The sequence below is a fragment of the Ranitomeya imitator genome, chromosome 1 (assembly GCF_032444005.1).
Source record: "Ranitomeya imitator isolate aRanImi1 chromosome 1, aRanImi1.pri, whole genome shotgun sequence".
NCBI classification, from domain to species: domain Eukaryota; kingdom Metazoa; phylum Chordata; class Amphibia; order Anura; family Dendrobatidae; genus Ranitomeya; species Ranitomeya imitator.
Window position 1 is genome coordinate 122,369,745 of NC_091282.1, and position 27,535 is coordinate 122,397,279.

The window sequence follows — 27,535 nt, forward strand, 5'->3', positions numbered from 1 at the left end:
ATGTGTACACATTTATTCTACCTATTCTATTGTAAGCTGTCAGTGTGATTTTACTGTACACCGCACTGAATTGCCGCCTTTTCTCTCTAACACCGCTGCGTATTTCTCGCAAGTCACACTATTGGTCCGCGTGTAATCTGTATTTTTCTCGCCCCCATAGACTTTCATTGGAGTATTTTTTGCGCAATACGGTGACAAACGCAGCATGCTGTGATTTTCTACGACCGTAGAAGACCGTATAATACGGATCAGTAAAATACGGCTGATAGGAGCTGGGGCATAGAGAAGCATTGTACCGTATGCAATCCGTATTTTCAGCACCTCTCTTACGTCCGTAAAACACGGTAGTGTGACGCCGGCCTCAGTCTGAACAGCCCTATTGAATAACATGGGTCAGCGTGCTGTCTGATTATAAGTTGGATAGCACTCGTCCGATGTATACACTCGTCCCATGTATACACTCGTCTTCATGAGCCCTACACAGGGATGAGAGTGTCAGGGCTGCTCCTCAGTCACTGTTAGCTATTGGCAATGCCTTTGTCCTCATTCAGGAAGAGTTTTGGGTGTATTAGCATAGCCCCAGCCCCTACTGCAGGAGCATTGAGCACTGTGGGTGTGCTCATCCGCCTTCTCTCCTCCTTGTGCCTCTAAACACCTCTGTGAATGAAGCCAGGCTGCAGTGAGCCACAAGCGCTCAGACACAGTGCAGGCTGCTCCTTGCTCCCCTTGTGTGGCATAGCCTCCCCACCTCAGCCTGCTCCTTGCTCCCCTTGTGTGGCATAGCCTCCCCACCTCAGCCTGCTGCCCATGTGTCCTCCAAGAAGCCTAGTGCATCTCATCTGTGAGCCCGGGATAACTGGGCGACTGCTGGGAGAGACTTGGTAACATCTGGGAGAGACTGGAACAAGAAAACAATTGTCCCAACTGCTACATCACGACCAGCAGAGCGCAGAGTGACATGAGCTGAGGGTAAGTGGATGTGGGGTTGGGTGCTTAGGGCTGCGCTTACCATATTGGTAAACTAGTCGTGTGCATTGGGGGTAACTTTTGGGATATTCTGGAAAGACACTATTTGGCTATGTGCACACGTTGCGGATTAGGCTTAGGAATTTCTGGTGCGGATTCTGCTTCTCCTGACAGAAAAACGCACCTGTCGCATTTTTTGTGCGGTTCCTCAGCGTTTTTTGAGCGTTTTTGCTGCGGTTTTCTTGCGGATTTGCTGCGGTTTTCACCCCTGCGGTTTTCTATAATGGAATGGGCACAAAAACGCTGCAGAGTCACAAAAAAGAAGTGACATGCTACTTATTTTAAACCGCAGCGTTTTCGCAACGGATTTTCCGCAAAGTGTGCACGGCTTTGTTTTTTCTCATTGATTTACATTGTACTGTAAATCAAATGCGGATCTGCAGCGTTTCTGCACCGCAAAAAACCCTGCGGATCCGCAGAGAATCCGCAACGTGTGCACATACCCTAAATGTGGTCATCAGGAATGAAAATGATGTTGATACTAGCGATCCGGATGATGATGAAGGGTAATGTTATCAGGCGAAATCAGTAATGTATTGTGTTTTCATAGCACCAAGTGTACGTACTGCAGTGGTTTTCCATAGGGCTTCTTATATAGCACCAACATATTCCGTAGCACTTTACAATTCAGACATAGTAACACAATGAGCCCTGCTCACAAGAGCTTACACTCTAGGAAGATAGAGGTGACCCAAGAGATAATAAGTGCTTGCAATATACAATGGTCCAGATATCTGTTTATAAAAAAACATGGTAGCCCCCACGGAGTGGCATGTGAAGAAGTCATACATTGGGCTTGTCTACATTGTGTGTTTTGGGATTCGGTCTCCCCGTGGATGTAGCAGTGTGATGGGTCCGAAGCTCTGGTTTTGGGATTGTTATGGTAACGGCGATGCCTTTTGCTGTGGGTTTCTGATCCAGGGAGGAGCGATATTTGAATGAATGCTTGTTATGTTCCCAGCTTTCCAGTATGTCTGAGCTCCTAGACAGCATGGCCAGGGAGCAAGCTGCTGCTGCACAGGAAATGCTTCCTAAATCCCCCCCCTGCCCTTTTATATGAGCACCGCCTTACCCTAAACCACCTCTTGCATGATTGCATTTTTGCAAAAAACCAGTGCTGATAAATATTAAGAATCAGAAGCGATACCAGGCAGACATGTTTATGTGGAGCGTTTGCTGGTCTACATTACATTGTTTCCCTTTTGTTATATATTTCTATAGTAATTTTTGACAATAAAACATGTACGGCAACATGTATTGTTTAGTGTCAATCTGATCTATGCAGAACATTGCAACATATAAAGATGGGCAGACATGGGGGCTGGATAATAGTTTGCATTCCGTGTGGCTCTATGACATCCGCTATTGGAAATGAATGACTATTTTGTCCAGGAAATACTTGGCAGTGTGCGGACCTGCGAGCTCTCGGGTTCAGCATTAAATAATTTCCTAGACACGGCTTTGGATGCACCTAATGCTCCTTACACGTGCTGCGTATTCAGCTGTCATGTTCGGTTAGGCTAAAAGCGTGTTTCCACCCTGAGCTGAGGCTCCGAGGAGTGCTGGTTACAGATGCACATTGGCTATGCGGAGTACGCGATACATCCACATGTGCGCTGGAGAATGGCGCTTTGTTTGCACAATCGCATGTTAACGTATTATAGAAATTGATGAAATATGTGAACGTGGTGGAAGGGCGGCCATGGTTTGAACAGCAATCTAGAGGCATTTAATTGGGCTTGGTCGCTTGCCAGTATGTGCTTAGCACTGCTGATGGATGGCACTTGACTTGTAGTCATATTGTATTGTGTCAGTGTAGGGATATGTTGTGTGGATCCTTGGAAGACTTGAGGACTGTCACGTTGTGTTCCCTTTGTATGGATGAGTGCTACGAGATGCTTGTTCCTATTAGATCAAGACAGACTTGTCAAAGCTGTGAGGACTAATGTCCCATGTTATACAAGCAGATGTAGTGGAAATGAATTATTGCTAGGGAGTTAACAATATGCTATGTTCTGTCTGTTTTATCCTCATTACTAGGGCCATAACAATCCCGTATGTCATGTCTAAGGGCTATCAAGATGCTGTTGGGTGGTGCATTATTTGCAATGATGTTTTTCATGGCCGGATATCACTATGTCCTATATATATGAAAGTCTGGAAAGCTAAACAAGGGTTGTGTGTGTGTGTGTGTAACATATATATACTGTATATCTTAAGGTTGCCTAGAAAAAGGGCATGAACATGGTGCGTCTAAACATGTGCCTGGTTTGTAAGGCTGGTTTCACTCCTCAACAATTCATGAACTGTCTATGGACCATGCTGCCCAAACTGGCCGTTTGTCTCCTGACTTTAGGGGTTCGTTTACACGGACTGACCGATGGCACAATACAACTGCCAACCATTAAACCTTAATCGAAGAGTAAACCTTAATTGATTAGTGATCACGTACTCTGTTTACACAGGCAGACCACAGTAAATGGGGTGCACTGAGCGATCTGTATTGGATCGCTCAGGGTGTATAGGAGGCCATTGTTCTCAGCAGTGCTTTATCTTGTCTACATAGGATGATGGACCACTGAGAATGGTGATCTTGGACTACACAGAAGATCATTTTGCTTATTCATTGGGTGGTCACAAGCCTGTTTCAATCGCGCTCATTCACAAGTATTTTTCAGTGAAAATGCAGCTTAAGTCAACCTGAGATTAGCCCCATACACATTTCCGCTAAATCCACCAATATCAACAGGTTCAGCCTACAGTCTAATCTGTATGTGACAGCACCCCAGCCATATGATGTCAGGCGAGGTAAGGATCTGCCTTGTCTGATTTCAGTCTGTCCTTACTTTTGTTCTCTAGAGATACAGATAAGTGACTGCTCCTGTGTATGAAGGAGTGCGTGAGATAGTTGCCAGAACAACGATCATTGATTTTGCCAACTGGTATCTAATGTGTATAGGGAGCTTAAGGCCACGTTCACACGTTCAGTATTTTACCTCAGTATTTGGTCAGTATTTTACCTCAGTATTTGTAAGCCAAAACCAGGAGTGGGTGATAAATACAGAAGTGGTGAAATGTCTCTATTATACTTTCCCTCTGATTGTTCCACTCCTGGTTTTGACTTACAAATACTGAGGTAAAAAAAACTCAACATGTGAGCGTGGCCTAAGGGCTGGTATATGTAAAAGAAATTGCGTTCAACCAAGATGTACAAAATCATGACTGTGATATGGCCCCTTGTCACATAAACTGCATCAACCTAGTGCAATCTGTTAGACATCATTAATAAATGTGGGCCATTATATCACTATACAAGTCTCACCCGGGTCAAGGAAAGCCTTTCATCATTGATTACAGAATATGTAGTCACTCCATTTCTCTTTTCTAAGTTCTTTTTAACACGGACGAGGTGACTGATTCTTGTACTTCACAGGTTTGATTGGTCTTGACAACCTTTCAAAGGAAGCCTTGAAGTCAGATACACATGTACATTCCTTCCAGCCTGCGAGGGTTATGAATTCCTTTAGGTTACTGTATAAGTGAGATACTCAATTTTGTTTTTTCTTGTGATGAGATCATCTTTATATACAGACACCCACTGATTTCTTCTTCATTGATTTCAGTACTGAATGACAGGTTAGCATCTGATCTTCCACACACGTTACGTTTTAGAATTGCCGTCTGGCTATAAAGTGCAATGGAAAAAATGTGTAGTGAGGAATCTGAATAAATGATAGACGTTGCATTTGTTCCTTTAAGGAGCTGAGATAACGCTTGTACACATTCCCTTTTCCTGAGATCTGTATGTCTATCACTGCCTGGTTCAGACAGCTGTGTGTGGTGTCAGTTTTAGGGGTGGAGGCACCATGAATGAAGCATATCTCTAAATGGTCTACCCGTATTGTATATTTATGGCATATTCTGTTGATGTGCCAGAAAAACATCATAGGTATGTCTCCATCATCTAGGGACCCCACCTAATTGGGAGAAATAGAAATAAGGATGCTTAAGTGTTAATGGAGAAGAGGTTATGTCTGTACTCGACTCTCTACATTGATTTGGAAATAACCGAACATACATCTTGTGGAAATGTCATCTCTAGGAACGATGTAGCCCTTTTTTTGTTTTTTTGATAAGTCCTGTTGTTTCCCAACTGAACATGTAACATTTCATCACTATGGCTACGTTCACATTTGCGTTGTTGAGCGCAGCGTCGGCGACGCAACCAACAACGCATGTACACAACGCAGCGTTTTGCGACGCATGCGTTGTCATAAGATCCTACAGATCAGGAATTTCGGAGCAGGGAAGTAGCGTCCTCTGCGCCCTGTCTTGTGCGTCTATATGACTCATGCGTCATAAAACGCAGTATAACGCATACCGGCGCATGTCCATGCGCCCCCAATGTTAAAGATAGGGGCGCATGACGCATGCGTCGGTATGCGTCGCCGACGCTGCGCCCAACAACCCAAATGTGAACGTAGCCTATGGTGAAGGCAAGCTGGTGCATACAAAACTCCAATACACCCTGAAAATCACAAGTTTATTCTTCTACATAGACAAAGTGGTGTAGAGATCCAATTCATTGTAGCGTCCAGTCCAGATGTCAATTGGTCCATCAATAAAACCATTCATCCACATGTATAGAAACCAACAAATTTGCCACTAGCAATTATTTCATATTGCAATTTTTTTTACTCCAGCACTGTAATAATGTTGTATAAAATCTAGAAGAAACTTCTGCATGTTCAAAACTCTTGATCAGACTAGTCCACTAGATTACAAGAGGCATGTTCACAAATCATTTTTTTTTAAATTGCTTTTACATAGATTTGGGAGCATGAAATCCACTTAGGTGTTAAACATATAGACAAGTTCTTTCCAAAGAGGTATTTAAAACCTTGTTTCAAGAAAAAAAAAGTCATTTCTTTGATGTTGAGACCCCATGGGATCTGCCCCAAATTTGACACTGAAGTTAAAAGGCTGACAAAAGTGTGGGGAAAAAAATAACATCAAAACTCTTCAAAACCACACCTAAGGGTATGTTCACCCATCATGTTTTTACCATGAGGGCAGCACGGTGGCTCAGTGGATAGCACTGCAGCCTTGCAGCGCTGGGGTCCTGGGTTCTAATCCCACCCAGGATAACATCTGCAAAGAGTTTGTATGTTCTCTCTGTGTTTGCGTGGGTTTCCTCCGGGCACTCCGGTTTCCTCCCACATTCCAAAGACATACTGATAGGGATTCTAGATTGTAAGCCCCATTGGGGACAGTGATGATAATGTGTGCAAACTGTAAAGCGCTGCGGAATATGTTAGCGCTATATAAAAATAAAGATTATTATTATTGTGAAAAATGCAGCAGAATCTGCTCCAAACTTGGCACTGTCAAGTCACAAGGTTGTAAAATAAAATGGAAAAATATGCTTCAAAATTTTCATTAAAAAAACACATGGATTCCTGACTTGGATTTCTTTAGAAAAACCATGTTTGATTTTTTTTCCAGCTCAAAAGACTCCATGTTATGAGATTTGATTAGGACCCTAAGGTCCAGCAGAAGACCCCACCTCCCCATTTGTAGCTGACTTTGGAGTTACTAGTTTATTTCCATTGGGGTGATTCCCAATTAGCCTATTAGACCTTTTTGATGACACATCCTATGTGTGAAATGAGAACAATTAAAAGTGGACATGAATAAAGTCTGTATAAATGGAGGGTGGGCCCTCAGAATATTTCATGTGGTGGGCGCAATGCACACTAAAAAATGTACAAGGAGGGCTTGGATATTTTTCTTGAAAAATGTAAAATTACAGGTTGAGTGCTAGCCATATTATAGAGCTGGGACATTAATCCATGGAATTGGTTTGATTGCTATATATGAAGTCAGAAGAATCTTGTCCCCTAATATGTGGCAAATAGAATCTGCTACATGTGGTTTTTGCCTTCTTCAGGATCAACATATCAGGTTATAGGTTGACCTCTATGATCTACCTTCAACCCTAAAACTTTAAAACTATGAATAGTCCTTGTCCTGAGTTGCACTGACCTAGGCTTCTGTTCATATGTCGAATTCAGGAAGTTCTGCACGGAGGATGTTTAATTAGTTAGGGCCAGTAAACTTAAGATCACAAAGGTATTTCCTGCCTAATGTTTTGTGCAGCTGTTGACCTGTCACATTTTGTTGCTTGGTCTTTCTCAACATGTTGCATCCCACAGTAGTCTCCACTAATTTACACTGAGCAGTTCTGTGCTCAATGCTGTCATGTTTCAACACATGTAAGTGTCTAGATTGCCTGCTCCTCTTACCCTATGTATCAGCACTATCTGATATGTTTTTCTGTTATGATTGTGCTATTTGTATGCTGACATGTGTAAAGTGACTCGAATGAATGTCACAGATGGAGGTGTGAGAAGGGGGAAAGCAGGGCACGTTCTCTGGTGAACACGGGTCTTCTGTATATCTTAAAGATGCCGAATAACTGGTTTTACAAGACTGGTGAGAAGGCGGAAATGGTTTGTTTAAATATGTCACCCTTATACCACTTTAGCGAAAGTATGAAGTATATCATAAGAACAGATAAATGTCATAATTGTAAAATTCACTACTATTTATGCCTCTAAGTGTATTCTTGTTTTACAAGAAAAAACTTGGAGAAAGTGGATTGTTAACATCAAGATGTGAGCTGTTAGCTTGGGAAACGTAGATGTTAAACATACTAACACTTAAAGGGGACTCCAACTTTGGAGTTCTACATCAATATGCTGATCATAGGGTGTCATAATGGTGGTAACCCCATCAATTGGCTGTAATCTGTGGTTGAGTTTAGCAAAAAGTGCTTAACTTTCTTGCATTACCACCATACAGCAAATAAAACATTACACAGTGCCAATTAAAATAAGAGGGCTGTCCAGATAATGCATGGACATACTGCCTGTTCTAGAGGGAGATATGTTCTTCCTAGATACTCTTTGCCTTGGCTTGTAGATGATGGTCCTACAGCTGGCCATACACATTGGATGGCTCTTGGCCAAGCAATGCTTCGGCCGATGGTTCGTCTGACAGTCATCTTGGCTGACTCTACACAGGAGCACTCGTTCGGCCGAGCGCTCCTGTTTTCCTGTTTGAGAAATCTGCCGTTTCACCAGTTGACCGATTACTTATATTTGGTAGAACAATACAGTCGACAGACTGAAATCAGACATGCAAGGTAGACATCTTTCCCGACCATCAATCAGTCGATGCCCCCATACACATAAGACCGTCGGCCAAACCCATCGATATCAACAGATTAAGCTGACATTAGTTTGATATGTATGGGGCCTTAAGATTAGGACTCTTCATACTTAATTTAGAATTCACTATTTGAAGAAGAGTTTATTAAACCGAAGAACTCTTGTTATCTATTATTGCCTGTAAGCAGGCAGAACAGAAGAGAAATTACTGGTTTTCAACATGAAGTTCAGAAACATGTCAGATTCCGTTATCTCTACTTTTATATTATTTTATTTGTTTTGTACATTTAAGGTTAGTGTTTCTTTGTGGTTTTTATGCGGTTCATGTGGTCATTTCATAAGTTAATCTGTTTTTAAAAGTATTTTAGTTGTTGTGACAAGTAGTATTAGTGGAGGCTTGGATGGTATGAATCCCTTCTAAATGAATTGACTGCATTTGTGGAAGCTTTGGTCCAGCCCAGTAAGAGGGTAGTGGAATCCTACTATAATAAGGACTAGGAAGCTGGGAAAGTGAGGCTGGATAATTTGCCGTTTCCCCTGTCTGAATGAGTAATTGTACATCTGTTGTTTTGTCTCTTACAGAAGTGAAGAAAATGTCGGTCAGCATACATGAGAACCGCAAGTCCAGAGCCAGCACTGGTTCTATGAACATCTACCTATTCCACAAGTCTTCATATGCTGACAATGTGCTAACTCATCTTAATCTTTTAAGACAGCAGTGCCTCTTCACGGATGTCTTATTACTGGCGGGAAACAGGTCTTTTCCCTGCCATCGTGCTGTCCTTGCTGCTTGCAGTCGCTACTTCGAAGCAATGTTTAGTGGAGGTCTTAAAGAAAGCCAGGCCAATGAGGTGAACTTTCACAATGCTATCCACCCTGAAGTTTTAGAACTTCTTTTGGATTATGCATATTCCTCCAGAGTCATAATAAATGAAGAAAATGCAGAATCCCTTTTGGAAGCTGGAGATATGTTAGAGTTTGAGGACATCCGAGATGCATGTGCTGAGTTCCTAGAGAAGAACCTTCATCCAACCAATTGTTTAGGCATGCTTCTCCTCTCTGATGCCCACCAATGTACTAAGCTGTACGAACTAGCTTGGAGAATGTGCCTTACCAACTTCCAAACCATCTGCAAAACGGAAGACTTTCTTCAGTTACCCAAAGAGTTTGTTGTCCAACTCTTGGCACATGAAGAACTGGAAACTGAAGATGAGAGGATGGTATATGAATCTGCGATGAATTGGATTAACTATGACCTAAATAAACGTTACTGTTACTTACCTGAGCTGCTCCAGACTGTACGACTAGCTTTGTTACCAGCCATATATCTCATGGAGAATGTGGCCATGGAGGAGCTAATCATTAAGCAGAAAAAAAGCAAAGAGCTTGTAGAAGAAGCGATTAGGTGCAAGTTAAAAATATTGCAAAATGATGGAGTGGTGACAAGTATGTGTGCAAAACCTCGCAAAACCGGCCATGCTTTATTTCTCCTGGGCGGACAGACTTTCATGTGTGATAAATTATACCTTGTTGACCAGAAGGCAAAAGAAATTATACCCAAGGCAGACATTCCAAGTCCTCGCAAAGAATTCAGTGCATGTGCCATTGGCTGCAAAGTCTATATCACTGGTGGAAGGGGTTCAGAGAATGGTGTGTCAAAGGATGTGTGGGTCTATGACACCCTTCATGAAGAGTGGTCAAAGGCTGCACCCATGCTGGTGGCACGATTTGGTCATGGATCTGCTGAACTTAAACACAGTTTGTATGTAGTAGGGGGGCACACAGCAGCAACTGGCTCTCTCCCAGCATCTCCATCAGTGTCCTTAAAACAAGTAGAACAGTATGACCCAGCTACCAACAAGTGGACCATGGTAGCGCCTCTCCGTGAAGGTGTTAGCAATGCTGCTGTGGTTAGTGCAAAGCTTAAATTATTTGCCTTTGGCGGCACTAGTGTTAGCCACGATAAGTTACCCAAAGTTCAGTGCTATGATCCTTCTGAGAACAGGTGGAGCGTACCAGCCACTTGTCCACAGCCATGGCGATATACAGCTGCAGCTGTTCTGGGAACCCAGATCTTTATCATGGGAGGGGACACTGAATTCTCTGCCTGTTCAGCTTATAAATTCAACAGTGAAACGTATCAATGGACTAAAGCTGGAGATGTGACGGCCAAAAGAATGAGCTGTCATGCCGTAGCATCTGGCAATAAACTGTTTGTAGTTGGAGGCTACTTTGGAATTCAGAGGTGCAAAACATTGGACTGTTATGACCCAACTATTGATGCATGGAACAGCATAACGACCGTACCTTACTCCCTTATCCCCACGGCATTTGTCAGCACATGGAAACATCTGCCCTCTTAAAGCACTGTGGATTGGCGTGGTAAGTTTCATGCGATAAGACACATTTCTAAAGAAATGTTTCTTACATTATGTTTGTGGAAACAGTGGAGCATTTTGATCTGCGTGAATATGTGACATTATTTAAAGTACTTGTGTGCTGTTAAAGGGTCATGCTGCCCAAATTACGAGCGTCATAAAGGGGTATGCCCATCTCCAAGGTCCTATCCTAATATGTAGTTGATGTAATAATAGTAGCAAATGCCCCCAATTTAATATGTAGTATATAGTTAATCAGATGAACTACTATGTCCTTGCCATATGTGCAGGGCACTGCAGTAGCTTAGATATCCATGATTATGGCCACTCACATAATGACTGTTACACTGCGTGAGTAGCTGTTACCATGGAAACCTAAGGTACTGCAATGTCCTGCACATGGGTAAGAGACATAGCTAATCAGAAGAACTATGCTACATTTCTAATTGGAGGTATTTGCTAATATTATTATTACCCCTATTCCACATTGGAATATGATCTTTAACAGCGTAGAGCAGTGTTCCCCAACTCCAGTCCTCAAGAACCACCAACAGGTCATGTTTTCAGGATTTCCTTAGTATTTCACAGGTGATGGAATTCCGGCCTGTGCAGGTGATGCAATTATCTCCTGGGCAATACTAAGGAAATCCTGAAAACATGACCTGTTGGTGGCTCTTGAGGAGCGGAGTTGGGGAACACTGGTGTAGAGAATGCAGTGTTTTTGTTGTGCTTTTCTTTTGATGACTGTAGGGGATTGTAGTTACAAGACCTGGGAGACATTCTGCTAAATAATGGTTTATTAGTGGGTGACGGGGGGTAAATGATGCCCCCTGAATTACCATAGTTATATATGATTATTTTTTTTTGCTTTCTTAGCATGTTTTCTGCACTACACGTACAATTAGTAGTAAGAATCTTTGTTATTTGGGTGCCTTCAGCATCAACAGACCTACATGGTCAAGGTCATATAGAGAGCGCTCCCAGGCTGGGCGTGGGACCGTGTTTGCCCTCCTCCCCGCCATTGCTTATACAGTACATAACTTTTGAGAGGTAGCACTGACGTACATTACCCCTCTTCATGCCCTGTTGTTTCAGCAAATATCTTTTCTCATAAGTACGTGAAGTGTTTTCAAGCAGCCGCACACATTTCCGACTGGTCGTAGATGTGTAAATAAAACAATAAGATTCCTCATGCTCTCCGCGCCAGTAATGGTTAAGTCTGTGAAGGCCGGGCCTTTCTGTTATTCCTTTCTGTGTGTTTTGTCTCATTCTTTAGAAGCTTGAAAGATGATTAATCTTCTCCTGGGGAAATGTTACATGAAACTTTTCTTCTTTTTTTCCTCCTATTTGACCTCCTGGGGCAGGTGTGGCTTCTTGGTTAAAATGTTAAAGACCAGCCGACCTGAAATCCCAGTTCTTTTAAGACTGCGTAACTGTATAAAGCAAGGTCAGGGCAGGTAACCTCGTTCCAATGTAATCCAGCTGGCTTGGTGCTGAATAAAATTATGATTATGGCTTACATGCTGCTACTTTTGGGATGAATTTACCACGCTGAGTCCATATGCGCCATGGCTCATTAGAAAAATGTGTGCATTGAATACTAAAATTCTACGTGGAATAGGAATAATGTATAATTTATGGATGTTGAGGTTTTCCCATCTTAAAAAGATATACTGTAGTATGCCATAATATTCAGGTTGGTGGTGGTCCAATAGCAGATTGCCCCTCAATCATGAGAGCCAGGTGCAGCTTGGTTGCAGTACCTACACATGGACAGGAGTGGTAGGGAATAACTCAGATTTGTTTAGGGTAGTATGCGGGGTTAATTTCTTTGTACGAAGGAGTTTGGTATTTTAGTAAAACTAAACTTCAGAGAACATATGGTTCCTCATATAAAATGAGCAAATAATGCACAGTATAGTATCTTCAAAGCCTAAAAGACTTTAAGGGTAATTCCCAAAATAGCAAGTTATTGTTTATACTTTGGATCGGTGATGATTTCTGGCACTCCGACTGTTTGTACCATTTAGAACTTCCAAAAATGGGGCTCTCTTGAATGGAGAGAGTACAAATGCTCAGGTTGTGCTGAATTAAAGGGAACCTGTCAGTGGCGTAACTACAAAGTTAGGGGCCCCGGTGCGAACTTCCAAATGGGGCCCCCCCCTGCAGCCCTGCCATACAACTCAATGTAACCCCCATAGAATAATGGCCACACATGATGCTCAATACTGTATAACGGCCACCACACATGATGCTGCATACTGTATAATGGCCACACATGATGCTGCATACTGTATAATGGCCACACATGATGCTCCATAGTGTATAATGGCCACACATGATGCTCCATAGTGTATAATGGCCACACATGATGCTCCATAGTGTATAATGGCCACACATTGCTCCATACTGTATAATGGCCAGACAGTGCTCCATACTGTATAATGACCACCCACACATAGTGCTCCATAGTGTATAACGGCCACACAGTTCTCCATACTGTATAATGATCCCACATAATGCTCAATACTGTATAATGACCACAAATGATGCTCCATACTGTATAACGGCCACACATGATGCTCAATACTGTATAATGACCCCCCTCCTGTATGCATGGCTCATCTCCCTCCTATCCCATATACATAGCTCATATTACCCCTCCTGCATGCATGACTCATATCTCCCCATGTATGCATGGCTCATATTCCCCCCCTGTATGCATGGCTCATATTCCGCCCCTGTATGCATGGCTTATATTCCCCCCTGTATGCATGGCTCATATTCCCCCCCCCCTGTATGCATGGCTTATATTCCCCCCTGCATGGCTTATATTCCCCCCTGCATGGCTCATATTCCCCCCTGCATGGCTCATATTCCCCCCTGCATGGCTCATATTCCCCCCTGCATGGCTCATATTCCCCCCTTCATGGCTCATATCCCCCCCTGCATGGCTTATATTCCCCCCTGCATGGCTCATATCCCCCCCTGCATGGCTTATATTCCCCCCTGCATGGCTTATATTCCCCCCTGTATGCAGGCTTATCTCTCCGCTCCTGCTCGGCGCGCCGGCTTATGTCCTCCTTCATCCCCCGTCCCCCCGGCCCTCATACTCACCTGTCTTCCCACTGCACGGCCGTGCCGACATCCCTCGCGCTCTGTCCCGACTCCAGGCGGCGGCGCCGGCGCAGCACCTTTTTCCTGCTTGAGCGGTCATGTGACACCGTTCATTAAGATCATGAATATGCGCATATTCATGATCTTAATGAGCGGTGTCACGTGACCGCTCAAGCAGGAACGAGCTGCAGTGCAGACGCCGAGACCATCGCTGGAGCAGGGTGAGTATTCAAGGCAGCGGCAGCGGCGGCGGCGGGGGGGGGCCTGGAGCGGGGGGAGGCACTGCCAGTCCGAGCCTGCCTGCCGGTCCCGGGCCCCTGACCTGCCAGGCCCGGTCGCACTGGCGACCGCTGCGACCGCAGTAGTTACGCCACTGGAACCTGTCACCCCCAAAATCGAAGATGAGCCAAGCCCACCAGCATCAGGGGCTTATCTACAGCATTCTGTATTGCTGTAGATAAGCCCCCGATGTATCCTGAAAGATGAGAAAAAGAGGTTAGATTATACTCAACCTGGGCGGGCGGTTCGATCCGATGGGCGTCGCGGTCCGGGGCCTCCCATCTTCTTACGATGATGTCCTCTTCCTGTATTCACGCTGCAGCTCCGGCGCAGGCGTACTTTGTCTGCCCTGTTGAGGGCAGAGCAAAGTGCTGCAGTTCGCAGGCGCCGGGAAAGGTCAGAGAGGCCTGGTGCCTGCGCACTGCAGTACTTTGCTCTGCCCTCAACAGGGCAGACAAAGTACGCCTGCGCCGAAGCCGCAGCGAGAAGGCAAGAAGAGGACGTCTTCCTATGAAGATAGGAGGCCCCGGACCGGACCGCGACACCCATCGGACCCAGACCGCAGTGGGACCGCCCCTGGGTGAGTATAATCTAACCTCTTTTTCTCCTCTTTCAGGTGACATCGGGGGGCTTATCTACAGCATTCCAGAATGCTGTAGATAAGCTCCTGATGCTGGTGGGCTTAGCTCATCTTCGATTTTGGGGGTGACAGGTTCCCTTTTAATTGTCTACGGAACTGGAGAAATCCAAGGACAATGGCAGCCCCGGTTTCATCTGGAAAGGAGAGAACTCGCTATATTTGGAATAACCCTTAAAAAGTGGTTGTCCAGTCAAAAAATATTTCTAGATTGGTCTTTGTAACTTACTAATATATTTCCATTTTAATACGCTGGTTGCCTCAAAATGTCTAATATCCGCTCTAGTTGTCACATCAGGTTCTCTGTTTGACCCAGGAGAGTGTTTCCTCTTTCGACACATGATCGGTCCAGTATGTGATGGAGGCTGACTTGGTTCCTTTTATCAATAGCTATCCATTGGCTGTGACAGACAAGGGGTCTGGCTTAGCTATTGAAATGAGCCAGCCCCCCTTACAACATACTGATTGTGTGCCAACATAAGAAACTCTTTCCTGTGTTGAGCACAAGCCAGAAGTAGAGCTGCAGTCACCAAGATTGGAGAGGACACCTGATTATGGGGGACACCTTGGATAGTGAAACTATATTTGTTTCCTATACAATTTACTTTATAAGCTCATTTTATATATATATATTTTTGACTGGAAAACTCCTTTAATAGGAAATAAATTTCAGATGGCATGGGATCTATATTCTGGGTAATCTTTTCATGTGAGGCACACCTTTCTGAGACGTTTCGTAACCATTCCTCTAGCCTTACATCTGTCTCCTCCAGAGAATTGGTTTCCGTTTTATTCAAGAATTGCTCCAAGCAAACGCTACACATTAATTACCCCCGAGTTACTGCGGGACCCCTATGGTGCGAGGTGACTAATCTTATTTAGGATTTAGTTATATGATTATGGTGTCATTTTGTGGCTATTATCTGGGTGATGCACCATTTGGTGTATGTTCTGTACATCTGCCTGTATTATTGGAGATGAGACTAATGGCCGTCCTCTGTCTTTCTTTTGTCCACCACAGAGGACCTCAGCTGTGAAGATTCGGGGGCCAGCTCTTAGAAGAACATGACAAAAGAACTTTTGATCTTTAAAAGAAGACATTTGCCAATCTCACATTCTCCCTCCTGCAGCTGGGAATTCTGGCGTCTCGGCTGCAGAAACGGTTCTTTCAGACCTCAGTATTAACTCCTTCTAATCAGAATCCAATCAATTCCAGAAATTGTTGTTTTTTTTAATTTTGGCTTTGTATTTGCAACCCCCAGGAGAGTATTTAATATGTCTGAATCCGTCTGGACGCTTTTCTCTGTGGACGAGTTTATCATCTGATTCCATCGGAGATAGAAATGTCAGCACCAGCTGTGGGGGAAGCCGGCGGGTTCCAAGTAGCAAAGATGTCAAGTTGCACACAGTTCGAGCTGCGCATATCCCGACATAAGACTACACAAGTGGGCCATGCCATTGGCATTTTTCTAAACTCGCGGTTTAACGCATTCTCAACACTAACAAAGCAGAAAACCACAACTGTAACCTAGCCAGAAGGAAAAACTGTGAACAAATATTGGATGTACCCAGAATCCATTACCATTTCATTTGCCTATTTATATATGACTTTATTACATTCCCAGTTGTCTATTTATTGTCCCGTGCTGTCTGCATGCTGATACAATACTTGTGGTTGTATTGACATGTTAAAGGCCTGATTAAATGTATATTTCAAGACCTTTACAACATTTCAAGACAGGGTATTGGGATACCTGCATGCAGCATTGCAAACAGTATAAAAATGGCGGCGAATGACCAGATCTGAGAATGTGTCAGCATTACTCTGTCAGTCCAGTGACTGCGCAAACCAAGCACGGATGCCCTGTGTACCCTTGACGTGGCCAAAAGTTTCAGTCCACTTTCAAACCACTTATTACTCTTTTTTGGTTGATGGCTCTGGCATTGCAAGAGCCAGAGAAGGACAGAGATGGCCAAAAAAAAACAAGTAGGTGGGAAGGTACACTGAATTGTTGGCAACACCTGTGCTTGGTTTGTTCAGTCTTTATTATTATTTATGTGTTGCTTACATAGTGCTCATCACTATAGGCTCACAATCTAAATTCCAAGCAGAGCTGAATTTATCATTTAATTTATTTCATTGTCCAAATACAACAAACCCTATAAGTCAGTGCACAATCCCTTTTGAAATAGACCTATTAATTGACTAACCACTTTCCTCAACCACCTGAATCATTAGTGGTTAGACCGTCTAAGCGCAGGTGATTGGCTGATTATGGGACAGCTCTTAGTGGTCAGGTCCACGCTTTTTAGCTGATCGCTGCTGCTGCCACTTTCCAAGAACTTGCCTGTAAAATTACAATATTTCCTTAAACACAGTCCTTACATTCTGAAAGTAAATGATCCCATTAAAGGAGTATCCTTTTTTCCATTTTTTTTTTTTTTTTACTATGGCTCTAAGAATTAACAGACTAACTACCTGCCAGTTCTGCCCGTCACCGATCTCTGATGGCTCACAACAGTTCCTGACCTCGATTCTGGGGCTCCCTTTGACATCACGTCGTCAGAGCAGTTGCTTTTCTTCCACTCTGTTCTGTTGACGGGGCATGACTAGCGATGTCATTCTAATAGGCAGTGGGAATCCGGCTGTCAATCAGCTTGAAGTTAGGAGTCACGCCCCGTCAACAGAGCAGCCCAGAAGAGGAATAGCTGCTCTGTTGGCATGAAGCAGCAGAATCGCTGGCAGGAGCGGTACGTGAACTTTCTGAGCTGGCGCTGGTAGAACAGGCAGGTAGTGAGCAGCTACCTGCCTGTTAGTTCTTAGGTCTGTAGTAAAATAATAAAAGTCCTGGAAATCCCCTTTAAGCTTTGCTCGACAGATGCAGAGCCCTGGTCATCTTGTGAAGACCTGCGTTTGTTTTCTGAATATTCAATCGCCAACGTGGTATAAATTTGATATGAGTGTCCCACTCATATTAAGGCTGAGGAATGCCTGGCTGGAGCTCGTCCTCATAGCTATACCAAATGTGACTAATTCACAGATATGTACCACAGCTGCTGTCTCAAATCTGCCTCTCAAGGCATAACCATTATCAGCCGGCCTGATGAAGGACCATCAGTAATGAATATTAAGTGGCCAGTAAGTGGCTTTCACAAAGCATTACCTCAAGATTACTGGTTGGTAATCCTCACACATCTCTGCCGTATCTGTCCTATTTTTGCTGTATGTAGGAATGCCTGGGGTTCTCATAAACTCAATTTGCAATGCTGCAAAAGGTAAAAATACAACTGTAATGGAATCGGTGTAAAGGTCAAGGAAGACAAGAAAGGAGGCCACGGCCTCTTCACAGGAAGCTGCCGGTGTAACAAGAACTGACCTTTAATTACACACAGTGGTAAAATAAGAAGCCATGGAGGTCACTTTCTCAGGCCATTCACCCCCACATCCCAACCCAGGTCACACATTGTCCTTTCTCCTTTGTACAAACTTGTTGGCACCTAGTGTCTGTACAGTGTTATTCTGCTCTTACCTGGAACTACCACCCCCAATTTCTCATCCTATCTTCTTGTTAAATGCTTTGTCGTCTTTTGTATAACTGTTAATTGTCTGCTTGTCGGATCGGTATTGACATCATCCAAAGTTATTTATTTATTTATTAATGGGAATTTCTTTTTTTAACATTTTTTTGCCAAAGGCGTTCGTTTTGTACGTGTTCTCTGGTTCCGCTATGTACTTGTTGCATTTTCTTTTCAAGTGAATTTGTGGTAAGAAAATAATAAAATTGCACTGTTTAAATATTTGTGTCCTTTTATATATTGTGTTTTCTTAGCAGATACAACAAAGCTTTTATGCCTCACAGTTGTATACTTTTGGATAGATTCTCTATTGTTGCGGATTTGAAGTGTAATGGATTCAAGTTGACTTCAAAGCTTGCGTTCTTTATTATTATAACCTCCTTCTTGGACGGCATTACCAGAAACACCACGGGACAAGATTAACATCTGCGTCAGTCTAGCCCTACATTTTATCATTTGAAAGTAGAGCTCAAGGTTCACTCGGGATTCAACATATGGATTACTTGGGAAGAGAGCGGTGAGGGGGAACATAATATTGTAACATAGTATTACAGATGCAAGTACAACTGATCCATACTTAGATCTCATGGAAGCTTTTTAACTGGAAAGACCACAAAACCCAAATCTAGTTGGCCTCGATTCAGACTGAATTAGCAAATCGAAGATACCCTACCCTCTATTTAAAGCTAATAAATTGGACTTAAATCCTCATCGAATTCACATTGAGCAAAAAGATTTCTAAAATGATGTATTCTTGTTAATCATATTTTTAAGAACTTGAGCTAACCTTCAGAAGCCAATACCAAGAGTAGAACAGTCAGAGGGAAAGTGTAATACAAACAAGTGCACTATTTCTGCACTTTTCACCCATTCCTGGTTTTGGTAAAATACCAAATACTCAATGTCTGAACATGGCTTTAGATTTTAACATCCACTCATGTTCTCGGGGGAGATAATGTCCACCAGAGGTGTCGGGCAGCTACTTACCTTTTACCCCACTGAAAACCTATGGACATTTGTCCAACAGTTATTGGGGTGCCAAGATTGTCTAACAAACATACATTTTATTTCTAGTAGGCCCAAGAAACCCTACTTAGAAATCATATCTCAACACAATCTATTGGGATGGGACATATTCTGCATGGGATTATAAGGGCTATACTCTATCATTACTTAACCTAAATAAATAAGGGCCACAACGCTATGACTTTGGGAAAACAGACTGTACTGCTTTATTAAGGGATTATTAACAAATATATCTTGGACCAATGTAATAATAGACCAATCAGTAAACAGTGGCTCAGTCCTTAATTCACTTGAGCTGCACTAACAATCATTTAAATTTAACAAACCCCTCCGGGCCGGAGAGCTGGCTGTAACCTCCCTCAAATAAAGCAAGCGGCAAATTCATATGATAAAGTAAGAAAAACTTGGAGATGGTGGGCCGCAGATCTTCAATCTAAAAGGTTAGGAATGCTTAGTCGCTGCCCATCAGGAGTGTTAACTAGATCAATCCTCCGCCGCCTTCCAGCTGATCCACCAATCCTGCAATTCCTGGATTTCGGCGGGAAAACGTCAAGGGATTCCACATCTAACCAGCAATGCCACATATGCCCAGCATCGATGTAAACCCCACCAAGGACAACATCTGCAAAGAGTTTGTATGTTCTCTCCGTGCTTGCGTGGGTTTCCTCCGGGCACTCCGGTTTCCTCCCACATTCCAAAGACATACTGATAGGGAATTTAGATTGTGAGCCCCATCGGGGACAGTGATGATAATGTGTGTAACCTGTAAAGCGCTGCGGAATATGTTAAGCGCTATATAAAAATAAAAGATTATTATTAGCCCGCCAAAAATGCTGCAAGATTTACCCTTGAGAACCTTATATATACACAGTACTAGCAAAGGGCCAATATTCAACCTTTTAATCATATCCTGGCCTTAAAATCCCATGTGCCCCCTTAGTCTACTACACGGGGACTTCAAGGGAACCTGTCACCTGAATTTGGCGGGACTGGTTTTGGGTCATATGGGTGGAGTTTTCAGGTGTTTGATTCACCCTTTCCTTACCCACTGGCTGCATGCTGGCTGCAATATTGGATTGAAGTTCATTCTCTGTCCTCGGTAGTACACGCCTGTGTAAGGCAAGGGTGAATCAAACACCTGAAAACTCCGCCCATATGACCCAAAACCAGTCCCGCCAAATTCAGGTGACAGGTTCCCTTTAACATTCTTCATATAGAAAAGCAATAGTTTAAATAAAAAAAAAATATATATATATATATATATATATATATATATATATGTTTTTATTAAAAACCTCTTCACTAGAGGTTTTTTTTTTTAAAATGGAGTCTGTCATAAAATGACTATTCAAACCAAGCTCAGGCAGTCGTCACACCCTTGGTGCACACTTGTTTTGCAACTATCTCCACTTCCACTTTGTTGTCACCCTTCTATTGTCAGGTGACATCAAGCCCAAGACTTAGTAATGGAGAGGCATCTATAAGAAATATGAACCCCATTTGTCAGCGCCATAGGGCAAGCGGGAAGAGCTGGGCACAGCGCCAGAATTGGCGCATCTAATAGATGTGCCTTTTCTGGGCAGCTATTGGCTGCTAGTTTTAGCCTGGGGGAGGCAATATCCATGGCCCCTTATGAGACTGAGAATACCAGCTGTCTGCTTTGGCTTGGCTGGTTGTCAAAAAAGGGAGACCCCATGCCGTTTTTTAAAATTATTTATTTAAGTAATTTAAAAAACGATGTGGGGACCCCTCCATTCTTGATAACCAGCCTTGCCAAAGCTGAGAGTTGTAGGCCGTAGTTGTCAGTTTTCATTGGCTGGTTATCAAGAATACAGGGGAACCCATGCTGTTTTTTTTTAATTTATTTAGAGTGCTGGCGCCAGCTGATGAACACTTTCATCAGCCGCCCATGCTCTCGCTGTTATTAGCAGCAGGAGGTGTAGTCTGATGGGAGTAGTAGTCCCATCAGCCAACCCCAGTGACCGGAGGTAAACTTTTTAACTCAGATTGAAGATACGTACTTACGTCATCATTTGACAGCATGGGAACATCAGCTGTCTGACCGGCGGTAATGATTTTACCACCGATCGGAGGCAGGGTTTGCTGCGTTTTCATGCACATGACAGTGTGGCAAACTCTAGATGTTCGGGATCCCTATTTTTTTACTGTTCGGTTGGACCCAAACATGCAGGGGTCTGGATGCCCATCTCTTCTATGGATTTGTCCTTTCTAGTTAGTAGTTAGATCTCTGGCTTCTATCTCTATACTTCAAGCATTGGACCAACTACTTAAGTCATCTGAAAAACTTCCTGGCACGGACTGCGGTTGAAGTGCAGAGAGGCTTTAATCATCGGTCTTGGATGGATGACTAACTTCTAAAGATCTGAAACTGTGGTCTTTGCATTGAACGCATGGCTCATACAGATTTTGAAACTTTTCCATCATATTTTTAGTTAGTTATATTCTCATGTTACAATATTGGAATAAAAGAATAAAGGAAACATTTGTGGTTGTCTTTTTCTGCTCCTTACATCCAGTGTAGTGAGACAGCGGTCTGATCCATTGCCTCTATTAATTCCGATATGTAGACTGTGGAGTAGATGAAGTCCGGGTGGGCCTCTCGGCTCCATGGGGAACATTCTGGACTCATGCTTCTTTCATTGATGTGGGAATTTAGACTTATTGCTCAACCGCTGTAGAGGGGAGCGAAAACAAAAAAAGCTACAAAAACGTCCCACACGCTGAAGTGATTCATAGCACCGTGCACACAAAACCTTGGCAGAAGACGTGGAGGTTCCTCCTTTACTCTGCGCCAGTTGCTGTAGAAACAGTTAACAATGGGCAGCCTTCCACTATACGTCTGATTGTTTAGGCTCCATTCAGCCGAACTGACACCTGTCTGAGGACAGAGTGACTAGAAGTGAAAAATGTTTCTGACCATTAGATATGTGACCTGAGTTAGCAGAAAAAAATCTAAAGATATGTATATCATAAGCATTTGTATAATATTTAAATGAGCTGCAGCATCTTTCCCTGTATCAGGGGCAATGATACTCCAATACAATTCATGGGAGATGAGGTTGCTGGCAACCATTGCAAAAACACATACATTAAGGTCGCATTGTTGTAATACCTTGATTTTTATATTTAGACAATTCACTCAAGCAGAAATATCACCCTGTTATCTTAAGGGTAAGTTCACACTAGGTGTTTTCAGGGGTTTTTCTGCAGCAAAACCCGATCTCTTGGCAGGAAAGCATCCCCAGAAAAACGCAGGTTTTGTGCTGGGTTTTTGTTGTGTTTTGGCATGCTAGATTTGTGTCCTGTGCATGCTGATAAAGATTAGTGCAAAAAAAAGTCATATTCCACAGAGTCAGGTTTTGGCACAAAATACCTGTGTTTTTGCTGCGGATTTTCAAAGTTTTTTCACCACCCTTTCATGTCCATGGGTGAAAAACACTGAAAAACCATGAAAGAAGTTACATGCTCTATTGTGCAAAAAAAAAAAAAAGGCATCGCACAGAATAGTGATGACAAAAAAAGCAAGGTGTGTGCATAAGATTTCTGAAATCTCAGACATAGCTGGTACTGTAAAACGTAGTTTAAAATTTGCATAAAAAACGCCTTACCCTTAAAGCATCATTCAGATATCCATTATTCATGTATGTTTTCTATCTGTGAAAATAGAACATCTGCCCACTATAGTCTATGGTGCTGTTCACATGTTCCTGTTTCTGTGCCCTGCCAAAATCACAGAAATGTACATTTTTTTTACCAGCATCACAGGTGAAAAATACCAATACAAGTCTATAGGTCCGTGAAAATCACAGACTACGGATGGCATCAGTGTACAGTCCATGTGCTATCCATGATTAACGTCCATGCAATGTATGGGACAAGCTTTGTCCTTGCTGATTAACCCCTTAACCCCTGGAGCTTTTTTCATTTTCGTTTTTCGCTCCCCTTCTTTCCAGAGCCATAACTTTTTTTAATTTTTCTGTCAATATGGCCATGTGAGGGCTTGTTTTTTGCGAGATGAGTTGTACTTTTGAATGATACCATTGGTTTTACCATGTCTTGTAACAGAAATCTGGAAAAAAAATTCCAAGTGCGATGAAATTGCAAAAAAAGTGCAATCCCACACTGGTTTTTTGTTTGGCTTTTTTGCTAGGCTCACTAAATGCTATAACTGACCTGCCATTATGATTCTCCAGGTCATTACGAGTTCATAGACACCAATCTATCTAGGTTCTCTTTTATCTAAGTGGTAAAAAAAATTCCAAAGTTTTCTGAAAAAAAAAATTGCGCAATTTTCCATCTAACATTTTTCGTGATCTCGGGTTGGGTGAGGGCTTATTTTTTGTGTGCCGAGCTGACGTTTTTAATTATACCACGTTTGTGCAAATACGTTCTTTTGATCGCCTGTTATTGCATTTTAATGCAATGTTGCAGCAACCAAAAAAACGTAATTTTGGCTTTTTGATTTTTTTCTTGCTACGCCGTATAGCGATCAGGTTAACCCTTTTTTCATTGATAGATCGGGCGATTCGGAACGCGGCAATCCCAAATATGTGTAGGTTTGATTTTTTTTATTGTTTTATTTTGATTGGGGCGAAAGGGGAGTGATTTGAACTTTTATATTTTTCTTATTTTTTAAATATTTTTAAACACTTTTTTTATTTTGGCATGCTTCAATAGCTAGAAGCATACACTACTCGATCACCTCTGCTACATAGAGGTGATGCACAGATCACCTCTATGTAGGTGAATTACAGCATTGCTATGAGCGCCGACCACTGGGTCATCAACAACCATAGAGGTTTTCAGGAGACCTCTGGATATGATGGTAACGCACCGATGACCCTCGATCACGTGACGGGGGTCAGTGGTGCGCCTACTTCCGGCTGCGCGGCCGGCAGCGCTTGTTAAAAGCCGCTGTCAGAGTTTGACAGTAGCATTTAACTAGTTAATGGGCACAAGCGGATCACGATTCCGCTCTCGCCCATTGCGGGCACATGTCAGCTGTTGAAAACTCCCGCCGGAGCCCACCTCAAAGTGGGGGATACTGCCAGCTGACGTACTATTCCATCAGCTGGCAGAAAGGGGTTAAACACTGATGGTAAAAACTGTCCAAACACTAATGAAACAAGGATTCAAAACACTGATGACCTTGTACCGTTTCTTTTTTTAGGCCGGGATCACAATGCGTGCGGCCGCATAGCAACACATGGAGCCGCACGCTCCGCTCTGGAGTGCCAGCGCCAGAGCTTGGATTTCACATGCGAGACATGGACGTGTTTCTCGCATGTGTGATCCCGGCCTTACATGAAAACACTGATGTCTGAATGAAGTCTTAGGGGCATGTATAGTCAACTGATCCTGTTATCACCTTTTGGTTGTATGGCATATGTGGAATGGATTATGGATTGGCAGTAAGTGTGTACATTCGATCCTTTAATCTTTCAACACATTTAAACTTTAACTACATTTTAAAGGAGCACTGCCATTAAAGTTTTTTTCCTCTTAATATTTTGCAGGCATCATATAACAGCGGCATGTAAAAGTTTGCGCACCCCTGGTCAATATTACTGTTATTGTGAACAGTTGAGCAAGTTGAAGATGAAATAATCTCTAAAAGGCCTGAGGTTAAAGATGACACATTTCCTTTGTATTTTAGGCAAAATAAATTGTCATTTCTTTTTTTCATTTTAAAAAATACAAAAAGGAAAATGGGCTGATGCAAACGTTTGTGCACCCTTGGAGATTTGTGTTCTCAGATAACTTTGACCAATGTTTCAGACCTAAATTAGACTGTTAGGCCGGGATCACACATGCGAGAAATACGGGCGAGTCTCGCATGTTAATACCCGCCATTGCTGCTGTCACTCAGGAGTGAAGCGTGCAGCTGCATGTATTGCTATGCGGACGCACGCTCCGCTCCTGAATGACGGCGGCAATGCCAGGTATTAGCATGCGAGACTCGGCCGTATTTCTCGCATGTGTGATCCCGGCCTTCAGGTTATGGCTTATTCACTTCCATCATTAGGAAAGATCAGGTGTTGCAAGATTCCCAGCTTTATAAAAACCCAGCCTCCTCTAACCTTGTGCCAAATGGGTTCTTTTAATCAGCCATGAGTTCTTATAAGCAGTTGCCTAGCACTCTGAAAATTAAAATGGTGGAGGCCCGCAAAGCAGGAGAAAGTTAAAAGAAGATAGAAAAGCGTTTTCAAGTTTCCATTTGTTCAGTTCGAAATGTAATTAAGAAATGGCAGTTATCAGAAACAGTGCAGATCAAAATAAGATCTGGAAGACCAAGCAAAATTTCAGCAAGAGCTGCTCTTAGGATTGCTAGAGAGTCAAATCAGAATTCTGCTTGACTGCAAAAGACCTTCATAAAGATTTAGCAGACACTGGAGTTGTGGTACATTGTTCTACTGTTCAGAGACACCTGCACAAATATGACCTTCATGGGGGAGTCATCAGAAGAAAACCTTTTCTGCATCCTCACCATAAAAATCAGTGTCAGAAGTACGCAAAAGAACATCTAAGGCCGGGTTCACATTAGCATTTCTTTGTGCAGCACATGATCCGCATACATCTGCATGTGCCAGGTGTACATATCTTTAACATTGTGTACGCAGGGACCAGCTTTTGCATGCGTATGCATGCGTCTTTTCGCAGTGTGCGGCGGTCTCCAGCAAACGCAACATGTTGCACTTTTTGAGGCGTCAAATATTGCCCAATCATCCGCATGTGGACGATTGCGGATGATTTAGTCAAAAAAATGCATTACTGTCTATGGGAACGCATTGGTACGAAAGGACATGCATACTTTAGACTGCGCATGTCAAGGAAATTATATCACTGCCCCCACCATGCACATTAAAAATGCAAACGCATGCCAAAATGCATTTAAACGCATGCACACACAGCGTTTTTGTTTGCATCATGCGCAAGATGATGCGCAGGTGTAAGCATGCTTTTGCATGCATTTTGGCATGCGTTTGCACATGCAGACAATACGCTGTGGACACATACACAAATGTGAACTTAGCCTAAGCACAGGCTTGCTTAGGCTAAGTTCATGCATTTTGGGAACAAGTCCTGTGGACCAATGAGGTTAAAATAGAACTCTTTGGCCACAATGATCAAAGTTATGTGTGAAGAAAAAAAGCACAAAATTTCAGGAAAACAACATCTCACCAACCATTAATCATGGGGATGGATCAATTATGCTTTGGGGTTGTGTTGCAGCCAATGGCACGGGGAACATTTCACGAGTAGAGGGAAGAATGGATTCAATGAAATTTCAACAAATTCTTGATACAAACATAAAACCATCTGTAAATACAGCTGAAGTTGAAAATAGGATGGCTTCAACAAAAGGATAATCATCCTAAACACACGTCAAAATCCACAATAGACTACCTCAAAAGGTGCAAGCTGAAGGTTTTACAATGGCCATCATAGTCCCCTGATCTGAACATCATTGAAAATCTGTGGCTAGACTTCAAAACAGCAGTGCATGCAAGACGACCCAGGAATCTCACAGAACTGGAGGAATTTTCCAAGGAAGAATTGATGAAAATCCCTCAAAAACAAGAATTGAAAGACTCTTGGCTGGCTACAAAAAGCATTTACAAGCTGTGATGCTTTCAAAAGGGGGTGCTATTCGGTAATAACCTTACTGGGTTCCCAAACTTTTGGATTTGCTCATTTTCTTTTTTGTAACTTTAAAATGTAAAATGTATATTTTTTTTCCTAAATTACAAAGGAAATGTGTCACGCAAGGTTGGCTCAGTGGTTAGCACTGCAGCCTTGCAGCACTGGGGTCCTGGGTTCAAATCATACCAAGGACAACATCTGCAAGGAGTTTGTATGTTCTCCCTGTGTTTGCGTTGGGTTTCCTCCAGGTTCCTCCAAAGACATACAGTTAAGGAATTTAGATTGTGAGCCCCAATGGGGACAGTAATGATAATGTGTGTAAAGTGCTGTGGAATTAATGGTGCTATATAAGTGAGTAAAATAAATAAATAAAATAAAATAGTTTAGACTTTTCACCTTTTTTTTCACCGTGCTTCACAATAACATTAATTTTGTCCAGGGTTGCCCAAACTTTTACATCCACTGTATATTGCCAAGGCTGTCACTAGGAATTTCGGGGCCCCATACTGGCAAAATTTTCGGGGCCCCCTTGAGACTCCACCCAGGCTCCACCCCAGCCCCGCCTCCACCCCTCAAACTGTCCACAGTCAAAAGATTTT

The 27,535-nt window shown here is 42.9% G+C and overlaps 1 protein-coding gene across 1 annotated transcript; it reads left to right on the top strand.

The window, feature by feature from the left end:
• Positions 1 to 440: 440 nt before the first annotated feature.
• Positions 441 to 18,465, top strand: ENC1 (ectodermal-neural cortex 1). The gene is made up of 3 exons (XM_069750457.1): positions 441 to 969; positions 8,841 to 10,640; positions 15,691 to 18,465. Exon 2 carries the CDS (start codon positions 8,852 to 8,854, stop codon positions 10,619 to 10,621), a length of 1,770 nt encoding a protein of 589 aa, XP_069606558.1. The 5' UTR covers positions 441 to 969; positions 8,841 to 8,851; the 3' UTR covers positions 10,622 to 10,640; positions 15,691 to 18,465.
• Positions 18,466 to 27,535: the final 9,070 nt, after the last annotated feature.